This window comes from Mus caroli, unplaced genomic scaffold (assembly GCF_978045245.1).
Source record: "Mus caroli unplaced genomic scaffold, Mus_caroli_1 scaffold_8, whole genome shotgun sequence".
NCBI lineage: Eukaryota > Metazoa > Chordata > Mammalia > Rodentia > Muridae > Mus > Mus caroli.
The window spans coordinates 11,980,700-11,994,078 of record NW_028227263.1 but is presented as its reverse complement, the minus strand read 5'-3'; the positions used below and the strand labels follow the sequence as shown (position 1 = coordinate 11,994,078).

At 42.2% G+C, this 13,379-nt stretch overlaps 1 protein-coding gene across 3 annotated transcripts in view; it reads left to right on the top strand.

The window, feature by feature from the left end:
- Edrf1 (erythroid differentiation regulatory factor 1) overlaps positions 1-13,379 on the top strand; it is a 35,616-nt gene that overhangs the window by 8,515 nt on the left and 13,722 nt on the right. For 2 of the 3 annotated variants that reach the window (XM_021166785.2, XM_021166784.2), the window contains exons 7-18: positions 860-961; positions 1,216-1,337; positions 2,030-2,141; positions 4,091-4,238; positions 4,313-4,421; positions 4,856-4,967; positions 5,767-6,027; positions 7,732-7,803; positions 8,102-8,252; positions 10,824-11,012; positions 11,298-11,498; positions 12,758-12,976. In XM_021166785.2, coding sequence (XP_021022444.1) covers positions 860-961; positions 1,216-1,337; positions 2,030-2,141; positions 4,091-4,238; positions 4,313-4,421; positions 4,856-4,967; positions 5,767-6,027; positions 7,732-7,803; positions 8,102-8,252; positions 10,824-11,012; positions 11,298-11,498; positions 12,758-12,976 — 1,798 coding nt within the window. The remainder of the gene's footprint in view (positions 1-859; positions 962-1,215; positions 1,338-2,029; positions 2,142-4,090; positions 4,239-4,312; positions 4,422-4,855; positions 4,968-5,766; positions 6,028-7,731; positions 7,804-8,101; positions 8,253-10,823; positions 11,013-11,297; positions 11,499-12,757; positions 12,977-13,379) is intronic. The other variant, XM_029479448.2, reaches the window with a different exon arrangement.

Genomic DNA, 13,379 nt, shown 5'->3' with positions numbered 1-13,379 from the left:
TGAGAGAGTTCTGTGAAGGCAGCAGCAGCAGCAGGTCCATGTGTGCATCTCAAGGCCTAAGCATCAATGTTCCTGGTGACAGCTGCCTAGTGGCTGCAATGCTGTGGTGTGGCATACTGTGTTCACCCAAAATGTGGGTATTTTCTAGTGTAGTCCAGATTCTGGGAAGAACAAAAGGATAGGGCTACAAAAAAAACCCTGTCTCAAAAGAAAGAAGAAGTAGTTTCAATATTAAAAAATGGGAGGGCATTGGATTATACAGAGAGGGAAGTAGATTTTTCTAATTAATACCATTTAAAATATTTGGATTTTGTGTTGTTTGGTTTTGTTTGTTTGGTTTTTAGGACAGTGGTGGGAATGATGTTCAATAGACATGAATCTTCAGAAGCAGGTTTTTGGCAGGCAGCAGGTTTTCACACTAATTGGAAAGTGTTCCCTGGTTCTCTAGGGTTTAGGATGCTGTGACGCTCACATAGGACATTCTCAGCTGGAGGCTGGAGGTGAAGGTTGTTTTAAACTGGCTGAGGAGCCTGGTGTTTCAGTTCAGTAGAGATCTGCTGGGCTTCCAGAGAGTGGTAATCAAACTTACCAAAAACCAAGGGATGAAAAGTGATTCTTTGAAAGATCTTTAAACCCATCTCATTTAAGATATGGATTTGATTGGCTTGCAGCCTCTGTGGGAAATCAGAGCTAAAGCAAGCCACACCCCATGAGTTATGAGCACCGTGCATTGTACTGGCTAATTCATACAGGTAGATTGGGATATGTGTTCTTGTGCGTGGGTGATAGTTCTGTAAGCATAGGTCAATTGTAAGACATGTTGGCAGCACAGTCACTCCTTATCTTGCACTTTCCACAGGGCAGGGAGCCTCTTGAGCCCTCATGCATAGTGGGGCATGTGGCCTCAGCACCCAAAGAGCAAAACCTTACTACTTTGTTCAATGACGGGGAGAACAGTCAGGTATGCTTTCCATGTGCCCATCTGCGACAACTGATCCCCAGTCCACTTCATCCTTTGAAAACTAGTCTCAGTTGGAACTGATAGGGAATAATTCCACTTGGTCTTCAAAATTGCTTTGTAAACATCTCTGTCTTACAGCTCTCGGGAATTGACCTTGTCTCCTTTGCTTCTTCTTTTCTGGTGTTTCTTTGGATTATGGGGGGAAATTGTCAATCTGTTGTTGTTATTATAATCTTTCCTGTTTTTAATTAAAGGGTCTTAAAAATGATTTCGTCCGGAATATTCTGTGGACTTTTGAAGATATTCATATGCTAGTTGGATCTAACATGCCTATATTTGGTGGAGGCAGATATCCAGCAGTTAGCTTACGTCTCAGGTAAACCACCTTATGCCCCCTTGTGCTTTTTTTTTTTTTTATAAACAAGCTTCCTTTAAAGTGAAACGTCTCATTGACTCTTCTCTGGCTGTTGGTTTGTCCTCTTTCCCCTCCCCCCCCCTCTTCCTCCTGCCAATGAGAATGGGCATAGTAAGAAAGAAATAGATGCTGACAGCCTAGTAAACAGGTGTTTATTCTGATCCTGATTGAAAGACCAGACTGTGGACCTGGTCTTGTCTTACATTTGAGGCTATAACTACTAAAACTAGAAGAGTTAATTTAATTGCTTGAGGTGGTTGATCAGCTTCCCCTTAAGTAATTGTAAACATTTTCTTATCACTCGCTCCATGCTCATTCACCAATGTCAGTTCTGACTTGGGCATTGTTATTTATGTGGTCAGTGTTTCCTTGGGATGTGTGAGGAGCATGCAGGGAGCTCACAGTCAGGTCATCATACCACCTTCTATTTGTACTGAGAACTTAGCAATGCCTGTTAGAAATGCAAAGTTTTTGGAAAGATTTTAGACATAACACAACTATTGAGCTATGTATGTCTGGGTCTTGAAAGTATCTATGGCATTCTCTGTCCAGAGAGAAAAGAGTAGAATATTTAAATGGGAAAATACATCTAAGATGAATCACAATGGGACATTTTAATTAAGCCAGATAACACTAGAAATGTATATTTTCAGGGATAACAACAAACCAATTAACGTGTTAACTGGAATAGACTATTGGTTGGACAACCTGATATGCAATGTACCAGAGCTCGTGATGTGCTTCCATGTTAACGGGATCGTACAGGTGAGACACGGGGTGATGGGTTCTAAGCTTCCAAGTGTGGACTGGTGCAGAAAGAACTTCATAGCTTTTTAAGGCTATGAAGATGTGTCTTTGGCCCGAAAGATAGGTATGAGTGTTTTTAGGGTTAAGTTGGTTAGAGCAGCGTTTTAGATTTTCAGGAGTATCATTATAAGTAATTTTTTGAGAAGGTCATAAATAGCATTAAAGCCTGCACTGTTAATATCAAACACCCACGGTGATTAACTCAAAGTCAGTGCACAGTGGACACATTCTTTTGTAAACAGCTGCTCCATCTATACAAAGCTTTGAGAAAACACCACAGTAATCATTGCATCTGGCAAGACTGTGCTTTCCGGTACCAAGTCCACTCAGGGCTGTATCTCAGAGTCACCTAAGGATTGTTAAACACTGCGCTTGGATGCCAGAGAACCAAGCTTCTTTTCAAGCAGCTTTGCACACAATTCTAATTTTCAGTGTTGCTTGAGAACCACTTAGGCCTTAACCCTAAGAGATAGCTGTAGTGATAGGTAAAGAGATAACTGCCCACAGCAGGCAGAGGGCAGAAAGGGGGGAAGTATTAATGATGGGGATGGAGGAAGAGGTGGGGGAGTCCCAGGTCTAGGACAGTGATCCAGTTCACTGAGATGGGGGTATAGCTATTTCAGATGAGGAAATCATAAGGAGTGTCTCATGAGTCTTGAGACGCAGTGCTGGGGATGTGGGGTGTGATGATTTGTGTGGGCTTGATCAGGGAGTGGCACTGTTAGGTGTGGTCTTATTGGAGTAGGTGCCACACTATGAATGTGGGCTTTAATACCCTAGTCCTAGCTGCCCGAAAGTCAGTATTCTGCTAGCAGCCTTCAGGTGAAGATGTAGAACTCTCAGCTACTCCTCTACCATGCCTGCCTGGATGCTGCTATGCTCCCACCTTGATTATGGACTAAACCTCTGAACCTGTAAGCCAGCCCTAATTCAATATTGTCCTTATAAGAATGCCTTGGTCATGGTGTCTGCACACAGCTGTAAAACCCTAACAAAAACACTGGGACTGGAGAGCAAGTTGGCATTTGATCTGGATAGGTGCTGATATGTTGCCTCACCAAAGACTCGATTATATAAAGACACACATTGGAGTTCCCACACAGAAGTGAAATTGAAGGGGATAGTGCAGGATGAAATGCTGGAGACGGAGATAACCACATTGAGGATTACAGTATAGAAGGATGAGACACACCTTGTTTGATGTTAGGAATATCTAGTCTTAAATATACATCAGAAAATGTGGTTAGAGCTCTTTAGGGCAGTTTGCACAGAAAACAAACTGGAAAAATATGGAGGTATCTTAAAGATAGTAATAGCTGGCTAGGTTTTAGCTTAGAATAGCAGAGTACTTGCTTAAGGTGGGAGGCTTTTAGCATTATTCCCAGCAATACAAAACAAAGCAAAACTATAAAATCAATAGTAGGATCCATACAGCTTTTCTTCTTTTTGCCACTTCTACCCATTGTGCTACATTCCTGCAAAGGAAAATTCTGCAGGTCCAGGGAAAACATCTGGAGTGATGTTGTACCCTTGGCCCACTGACACACGTGTCTGGAGAAGGAAAGAGGCAGAAGTGTGTGTGTGTGTTTCTTAGAGCTTGATGGGGAAAGCCCACCTTCAGTCACCGTCCTAGTTGCAGACATCAGGTGGAGAAGAGTGCTCTGTCCATGCTCTGGGAGGAACAGTGCTTCTCCTGGGCTCACTCCTAGAAAATGACACTAGTGATCCCCCTTATGGGCAAGTGAAGGCCCTCAGCTCCCTTTGCCATTTGAAACAGGAAAAAATTGAAAAACACCAATTTAAACTATGCTACATCTGTTTGTACTTACGACTTACCTATTTGGTTTTTAACAGTAAGTTGCTGTTGCCTCAGGGTTTCCTAAACTGCATTTATTTGTGCTTTACAGAAATATGAAATGATAAAGACAGAAGAAATCCCCAATTTGGAAAACTCTAATTTTTCTACCAAAGTTATAAAAGACATTGCACAAAATATTTTATCATTTCTTAAATCTAATTGTACCAAAGAAGGGCATACCTACTGGCTCTTTAAAGGTAAGCTAATGCTTGAATGGGCAGTAGTGATTTAGGTGAGGCTGTAGCATGAGGTAAATTGTCTCTGTTTTCAGCAAGCGGCAGTGATATTGTGAAACTCTACGACCTCACGACTCTGTGTGAAGAAACTGAAGACAAGTACCAGAACCCATTCACAATGCCAGTGGCTATCCTCTTATACAAGTGAGTCCTCACAGAGCTCAGGTGTCAGTGCAGTGTGGTGGCCCTTGGGAAGCTGAGGGAGAAGGGCCTGTTTCAGGCCCACCTGGGCCACGTAGCTAGACCCTGTCTGAACACAAAAGTTTTAAGATAAGAAAGTAGTCCCGCTATCTAAGCTAAAGATTTTAAATACTTTTTAATGTTTATGTTCTGACAGAATATATCTTAGAGTGGGACTGGCTTGTGGGTTGGAGTGTGTTGAGCAGAGAAATACACAGACACTTTATACTACATAATATCAGCTTTGCTGTGTAAGCTCTGTTATGGTGGGTGGTTGAGATGCAGCATTGGGTACTTCTTCGTGTCATTTATTCCATTTGAAAGATACAGGACCCGCCTCCATCGTACCCTGCAAGAGAGGCTAAGTGGGTAGTGAAACTACCATGCTTTTCTTTCAGGGTTGCTTGTAACATGATGATGAAGAAAAATCAAAACAAGAAACACTATGGAACTATTAGAACATTGCTTCTCAACTGTGTCAAGTTGTTGGACAAAAGCAGGCATCCTCAAGTAAGATTACCATGTCTGATGAGTAAGCTGGTCCTGGACTATTGATAGAGCACTGTTGCAGTGGAGCCTGGCCAGATCCTTTCTCCATACTGTAGCCCTCTAACTGCATGTAGCTGAGTACTGTGGATGTGTTTGATCTGAATTGAGGCATCTGCTGGTGTAAAATACACATTGAATTTGAAGAATGAAAGTTATGTTGAAACATTTAGTAGATGTATAATTAAATGTATGAAATTGTTTACTAGATTTTATATCTTAAGCATGACTACTGAAAGATTTAAAGTTCATGCGTGGCTCCTGTTAACATTCCTTTTGGACAGTTCTGTTCAGTGACAAACACTCATGTCATCTCTACTCATGTAGAGTGTGTGTTTTCCTTTGCTTTATCACAATTAGAAAGTCTTTTAAAGGATTTATTTCAGAAATGAGATTTGTTAGTAGGGAGGCTCAAGATCCATTAGATTTTCCCTCTAGCCATAGGTTATATAGTACCTGTTAGTTGCCTCGTAAAGATTAACAGAGTTTATAAAGAGACTCTGGGGATGAGATGGAGTCTGCTAGTATTCTACTTACTTACACATGAAGCTTGTCTGCAGTGGCGGAGGAGGAGGGCTCAGAGTCCACCTAGTGTCTAGAAGGAAGAAAACAGTCAGTTTGGGTTTCACAGAGCACACTGTCCTTTGTGTGTTATCGTGGTGAAAACAACTTTAGACTTCCCCTAAGGTTTTCAGTGTGGTGAGGCAGCTTCAGTCTTTACATGTATTTCTTTCTTTTTTGTTTTTTTTGTTTTTTAAATAAGATTATTGCTTCAGCCAACTACATGCTTTCAGAGCTTTTCCAGCTGGATGAGCCTAAAAAGGAGGAAAGTTCAGACTCCCCTTTAAATGAGAATTCGGATGAAAGCTACAGTGAAGAGGAGGAGGAGATGGCAGACAGTGATGAGAATGGATCCTACAGCACCAGCTCTGACCCAGCAGATGACAACAAGGCAGTGGCCATCATTAAGTCTGTTGGAGAACTGTCAGTACCAGAAAAATACAAGTCGATTCATCAGATCAGAGTAAGCAGCTCTGTTGGTGTCTGTGCTGTTTTCCTGGCATTCTTATAACTAACTGACTTAGGAGTTCTAGAACTTGACTTGAGGAGCACAGAGTGCAGTCAAATTACCTGAAGTAACTGACCCACATTATGTAAAGCCATGGTGAACAAATGGCTAACCGTGAGTCCATAGTTGACTTTTTCTGAGGGGGATTTTTCTTTCTGTTGGTCTCTTTCCCCGGCATTGCTGTTTAGTATTTGAGCTGTTGGTGAATTACTGTTTAGTGAGCATAGACTCAGTTGAGAAGGGGATGCCCCTTAGGTGTCCGTGTGCAGAAACCTGGTGAGTTACCACTGTGTCGCCAGTACCTGTTTCTGTGCTCTTATGTCTGCCTCGGTTGGGGCCAGGTGAACTTTAACAACTTCATCCTCTTCCGGTCTGTCTCTCGGCATGAGTTACACTAACTGTCCTACTGTCCCTCTGTTGGCAGCAGTGGACTTTCCTTGTATACTGCCTCCCTGTGTTCACGTACAGGGTTTGAAGGCATACCGTTCTTTTACCCTAAACCACTGCCTGGTTTTTTTGACCTGCTTTTCTCCCTCCCACACTTTATTTATTTATTTTTTTCATAAAGAAAAGCATTAGAGTCAGTCAAGGTCCTGTCCTGTTGCTTCTGCTTAGCACGTGCTTTTCCTGATGTAGTTTTCATGGCTGCCCTTTTTTAAGGCTGTGTCTTGGCTAAATGGTGTCACTTCTTCCTTCGGGGTCCCAGATCACTTTCGCCACACCGTGCTGTTTTTCTCTCAGAACCTGTCTGTACCTGATAGCCCTGTACTACATGTTTTCTCTCTTCCCCAGAGTATAGGCTCACATCTAGGACGAGTAACGTGCTTACAAAGAAGTCATTGTCTGAATCTTAGTTCACATTTAGCTTGAACCCCCACGTTTTTCCAGTTAAATCAGTAATTACTACATTTCAGTGTACTAGGGAGACTGCATTGTAACGGAGCCTTGGACTCACAGGACAGTTGAATGATTTAAGGATGGTATGGAGTGTTAAGATTCTCTGATTTTTATAGAGAACCCTCTCTACCGTGTCTGAGGCACACAGAAGAGTGTCATCATCCTCCTGGAGCGGGTCTTAGCCTTGCCTGGCCTGGGTGGGGTGACTTAGGAGTTGGCACTCTTGGTTCCTAATTCTCATTTACTCACTTTTTCCTGAGTCATCTGAGCGGGTCTTCCTGTGAATGCTAGTGATTCCAGCCTCCCTAGAATCAGCAAAATGAAATGCCCTTGTATTTAATGCCACTTAGCAGTCAGAGGGTGTTAACAGGTTTTGTTTCTTAATTAAGCAAATAAGGTGGGAGTGGTAATTTTTAACCTACTAAATTGATTGGTGTTACTCTCAGTGTGCTGCTGTCAGCACTAATAAAAGGTGAGCTGATCTGTTTGCTTTGGTGTGCATTTCTCTAAAGCATTACTCCTCTTGCACTTTTGCTTTTATCAAATAGAATTATTAGAACTTTAAGTGTTTGGCTACACAGTCTTTTGTTAAGCAAGATTTGAAACAGTGCTGAAATCATTTGTATCAGTTATCTCACCAACTGCAATACAAAGCACATTTCTAAATTATTGCTTTGCAAAGTTGTAATAATTTTGGGAAATGAGAGCTGGTCTGTTGGGAGTGGTAGCGTGCTGGTAACTTGTCATTGTTTGTCTCTGAAGCCCAGTTGTGCATTTCCGGTTTGCCACGACACAGAAGAGCGCTGTCGACTCGTACTGAGCTATGTGTTGGAGGTAAGTCTAGATTTGCTCCTCATTGATCAACAGTCTGTGCTTATTTGCAAGTAGCATATGTTTGTTGTGTCTAAATGTTTTGAATGATGTCCTGCTGTGATTTTATTTTCTTCATCTAAAGCAAAAACCAAACCATTTTTTCCAAGTCTTTCAGATCATACGTAGTTCTAAATATCTGAGGTAGAAATGCTGCTGTGTGTTTAAGTTTTGGTTAACTATTAGTGAATGGGATATAGCAAATGTTTTTCTTTTTAAGAAGGGAATAAAGGTATGTGTTTGTATGTTTTACTTTTTAAAGGGTTTAAAATCTGTAGATAGTAGCATCAAAAAAGAAAGCGACCTTCCAGCAGCTGACCCCAGCACTCCTATCCCCTTAAAATATGAAGATGAATCCACAAGGGGTGGCCCTGAGGGGCTGGAGAAGCAGATGGCCTTGTTCCTGGACAAAAGTAAGTTGGTTGATAAGCACTTAATGTCTTCAGTAGAGTAGCATACTACCCTGTAGCCAGAAAGGCTTGTGTCAGGCACTTACTGGAAGGGATTGAGCAAAAGGGAAGTCATGGAAATGAAAAGTCAGGAATCCTTTCCTTGGAAGATAACTTTGAGATTTTGTACACTTTCCTAGTGAGAACCTAAGGAACCTGCGTCTTCTGCTGTCAACCTTGGGAAGCCCACCAGGGTTTCAGGGGATCGCTGCCCTTGTGAAATGCGTGGAGTCTTAAGAACAAAGAGAACCCAGATCACTCCTTAGCTCTGAAGGACATGGCCTCTACTCAATTAAGCTGCTTTTTCTTTCTCAAGCTGGAGACGTTGACAGCAGCTTCTTTAGAAGCACTTAGCAGATGTAAAGGGTGGGCTGGTGAGATGTCTCAGTGGTTAATAACTGGCTGCTCTTCCAGAAGTCCTGAGTTCAATTCTCAGCAACTGCATGGTGACTCATGAACATCTTTGAAGGATCTAAGGCCCTCTTCTAGCAGATCTAACATGTAGACAGAGTACTCCTACATTTGAATAAATATATAAAAGTTTTTAAAAGAAGATGTAAAGGACTGATAGGATAATGTGCTTAGAGATGCATACAGTATGAGCACCTATCAGAGATGGCTGCTATTGTGCCATAGTTGAATAAGCTAGAAATAGTTATTGAAATTTCTAGAGGGTCCCTCTAGGTCACCTTTCAGAAAGACAGTGTGGACTTGGAAATACAAATCTTGTTTCTTAATATGAATTATATGTCCCTTTCCATTTATACTCTGATAGTTCCAGTTTGAGTTTTTGTTTTGGTTTTTTGAGATTTTACTCAATTTTTTACTTGATGTGTTTAGATAGGTGGTTGTTTGGCTTACATGTCAGTCTACCATATGCATGCAGTGCCCACAGAGGCCACAAGAGGACATCGAATCCTCTGCAACTGGAGTTACAGATGTGTGCCACCATTTGGGTGCTAGGAAGAGAACCCAGGCCTTTTGGAAGAGTAGTCACTGAGCCATCTTCTCCATCCCTCAGTTGTAGCTTTTTTGTTTTGTTTTAATGGTTTGAAAGTCTGTTTGCTGTTATTTTGAAGTAATGCACATGTAGAAATGATAGGGCAGAGGGGCTAGATTTCTTTCTCTAGTACTTATGTGGTACTCCTTGTGTACAAGGCTCATTCTGCATTCAGAGAACTGTACCGGGACTTCACTGTTGCCTAGAATGTCTCTTCTTATCTCTCTTCCCTGTTGAAAAAACCCTGCTCCAGTGTGGGCTTGGTGACTCAGTTGTAGTCCTGTCACTTGGGAGGCTGAGGCAGGATTGCTGCAAGTTCAATGGTAGCATGGGCTATAGAATGAAACTCGAGAAAAGGGAAGATGGGGCTGAAAGATGGCTTAGTGGTTAAGAGCACTTGCTGCCCTTCCAGAGGACCCAGGTTCAATTTCCATCACCCATATGGAACTCAGAACTGTCTGCAATTCCAGTTCCAGGGAACTTGACACCTTCACAAAATAATTACCAATGCATACAAAACTTAAGGAAGGAAGAAAAGGATACCAATCTCATTCATGTTCATATTCTCTACACTGCTGTCCCATGTCAACAGAATCCTCTTCTCTTGTGTTAAACAGCTCTCAGTACACACAGCTGTGAGCAAGACCTTCTCACAGTACCTCACATGTAGAGAATGTTTATGGCAACAGAAGAAAAGGATGCAGGCACAACCCAGGCCATCATAGGTCATAGTAACAAAGTGTCTTGAAGAATTGTGTGGCATTAATTAAAAAGTGATGAAAAGAGAAGAGAGAAGTTCAACCATGGGGTGGGGGTATCCTTCATTTCACAGTGTTTGGATCCTATCAGTGTAGTTAGAGTAGTCTGGTGCAGTGTATGTTAGCAAGGTACTCCTTTAACTTTGGGTCACTTTTATGACAAGTGTAAAAATGGTCATGTCACAGAATGAAGACAGTAATGAGGCTGGACCTCGGCGAGATTGGGTTTTGTGTTGTGGTTTCATTAGAGACGGGGCTGCCATTCTGTACTTCAGGCTGGCTTCAAATGTAGGCTCATGAGTGCTGATGTTAGACGTGAATCACTGTACCTGGCAACTTCAGTGTTCTTGATAGAGAAAATGGTAAAGTACAGTGAGGGACAGGGAAGAGCAAGCGAGCATCTTCCCAGGCCACAGGTGGGAAATGGCTTTAGCTGCTCAGTAGTGGGTGTGGGCCAGGAAGAATGCTGGGAGACAGCTTAGCATGTGAATAGAGAAGCTGGTCTGAGGTCTGGGGACAGGCTCTGTTTCAGTGTATATACTGTTTGGTGGTGTGATGCAGAAATTATAGACAGTTGGCAGGTGTCACTTTCATGTTGACAGTGATAGTGACTGACAGCGGGGAAACCGAAGACCTTAGAAGATGCCATGACACTGCTGCTTTCTTCTGCCATAAGTTACCAATCTCAGCCTGCCAGTAGTACCTGAATCAGGTTATTTTTTTATTTTCTGTTGAGATTTAAGTTCAGACAACATGTGATGTTTTTCTGTGTTATAGTGGGCTCCCTTCAGAAGGGCAATTGTTCTGGGCAGTCTGGAATGACCCCTGGTTCTTGGCAACATAAGATGAAACTTCAGCTAATTCTCAAGTCCTCAAAGGCCTACTACATTTTGTCAGATGCTGCCATGAGTCTTCAGAAGTATGGAAGAGCGTTGAGATACATTAAGCTAGCTCTACAGAGCCATGGTAAGCCTCCACAACTGAGTATGTCCTGAAGGCCCTGCAGTGAGGGAAGCTTTGAGTCATAGTAAACCTTCACTCCTCTTCCTGAAAAAATTCAGTTTTAAAGCAGCACCTCCTGACATGTTACATTTTATTTTTAGCAGTGTTCTAACATCTTGGTGTGAAGACTGTGAAGCCCTGTGCCACCTGCTGTGGACAGTGGCTGTCACAGCACAGAGATTTCACGTTTGTCATGAGTATCAGTTCTAACATCTATGTGGGCTCTCCCTCTCACCACTGTTCAAACAGATACTTACTGCTGCCTCTGCACCAACATGCTTTCTGAAGTGCTGCTGTTCCTCTCTCAATACCTGACACTTTGCGGCGACATCCAACTCATGCTGGCCCAGAATGCAAATAACCGAGCAGCACACCTTGAGGAGTTTAATTACCAAACAAAAGAAGACCAGGAGATCCTCCACAGTCTCCACAGAGAGTCCAGCTGCCAGGGTATGCAGGCATCTTCCTTGTTCACAGTGGGATAATCTGTTCAGCTCAGGGAGTATGCTGCAAAAGTGTCAGGAACCTTAGCCTTTTGTTTAAGGGTTCCATACCATTCTTTTTCACGTTTTAAAATTGACCATGGCTGAGTGTAGCTGTATATACCTTAATCCCACCAAAGGGAGATAGGCAGGCAGATCTCTGAATTTGAGGCCAGCTTGGTTTACATAGTGAGTTCCAAGACATCCAGGAATACATAGTGAGACCATTTCTCAAAAACAAAGAGTATGCTCTTACATGTTTGTATCAAATACTTTTCAGATACTTTTAACTAAGGTCTGATAACAGTTGTGTTTCCTTTACTCACTCTTGATGGGATTTTTGTAGGTATACATCTAGGCAACTCTGCAAGCCAGGGTTTGGGGGATAAAGAAAAAATGGTTGGTGAAAGTGGGTTAAGTATCTTATGAATGAGCCCACAGAGCTAAGAGAAAGTTAGCGTGTACCATATACTTTTATCATCTGTTCTAAAAAGATAGAATGAATGATTTAACCGCAGGAACACACTCCTCAGCTTAGAGCAGCCATGTGAGCACGGTAGGAAGGGTCAGTCTTGGGTAATTACAACTAACGTAGAATACTAGAAGAGAGAGATGTATCATTTCCTAGGATTTTTACTCGTTCTTCCCTTTCTTTTTCTAAAATAATCATTTTTATAGCCGCAGTGGGAAAATCCTTAGAGATTTTACTTCTCTCTTCATAGTTATTTCACTTAAAACACTGTGTGATGTCCCCTGTGCATTGGTATCACAGTAGGAGTGCCACACTTCCCACAAGGGTTGAAGGTAATGCCATGCTGAGTCTGGCATCACCCAGCAGCCTCTTTGGTATCTTTGGTGGCTTAAACTTGGCATGTGTTCTGTTTCATGAGCTGGACCCATCAGTCCAGAAAAACAAAGAGCAAAGCTGCCTAACTGTACTAAAGACCTTTAGTCTGTGCAAGTAGCTTGGGAAGATCTGAGTGGTAGAAATAGCTGGTATTTATAGGCAGAAAAATATTATTTTAAGCAAACATGAATATTCTAGGAAGATGCCATTAATAGACATTTTACAGTGACACATTTTTGTTGTTTGTTGTCTGTGTTTACACTGTATTGCACTTTCTTTCTGACTTAAAATGTCAGGCACTTACAGGTATTAAGGAAAGGAGTAAGGGTTCATAACATCCCATCGTCCTAATATTTCTTTCTTTTCTTTTTCTTTTTAAGGATTTGCATGGGCAACAGATCTATCTACAGACTTAGAAAGTCAACTTTCAGTTAGTTGTAAATGTTATGAGGCTGCTAATGAAATCTTGCAATTCAGCGACTTAAAAAGTCAGAATCCAGAACACTATGTCCAGGTGTTGAAGAGAATGGGAAACATCAGAAATGAAATCGGTGTGTTCTACATGAATCAGGCTGCTGCACTGCAGGGTGAGCGAGTAGGTGAGTGTCTCCTGTGGCCTTCTCTGCATTCCCGGTTGTACTGTTTGTGGATGAGGCAAAGAACTGGCACCTGAGGATGTGTGATTACAATATGCTTTGCTGAGAATCTTACAACTAGAAAAAAACATTTCCCCTTGGGATCCATTCTTTCCAGTATGTTCCATGCTTTAGACTGGTAAGTTCAGAAATAGCTTGGACAGCCAGACTTGTGCCAGGTTCTGTATTGGCTGTGCAGCTAGTACCTCAGATCTCTGGGAAATGTGTTAAAAGTACATACATGCAGTGCAGTGGGTGGGGAAGCTGTCTGTCCTAGTTGTAGGGTATTTGAAGGCTTGGGGAAAGATGATACAGTTGCATTGGCAGTCCCTGAAAAGAACCTCAGGATGCAAATCTGAGGAACGGA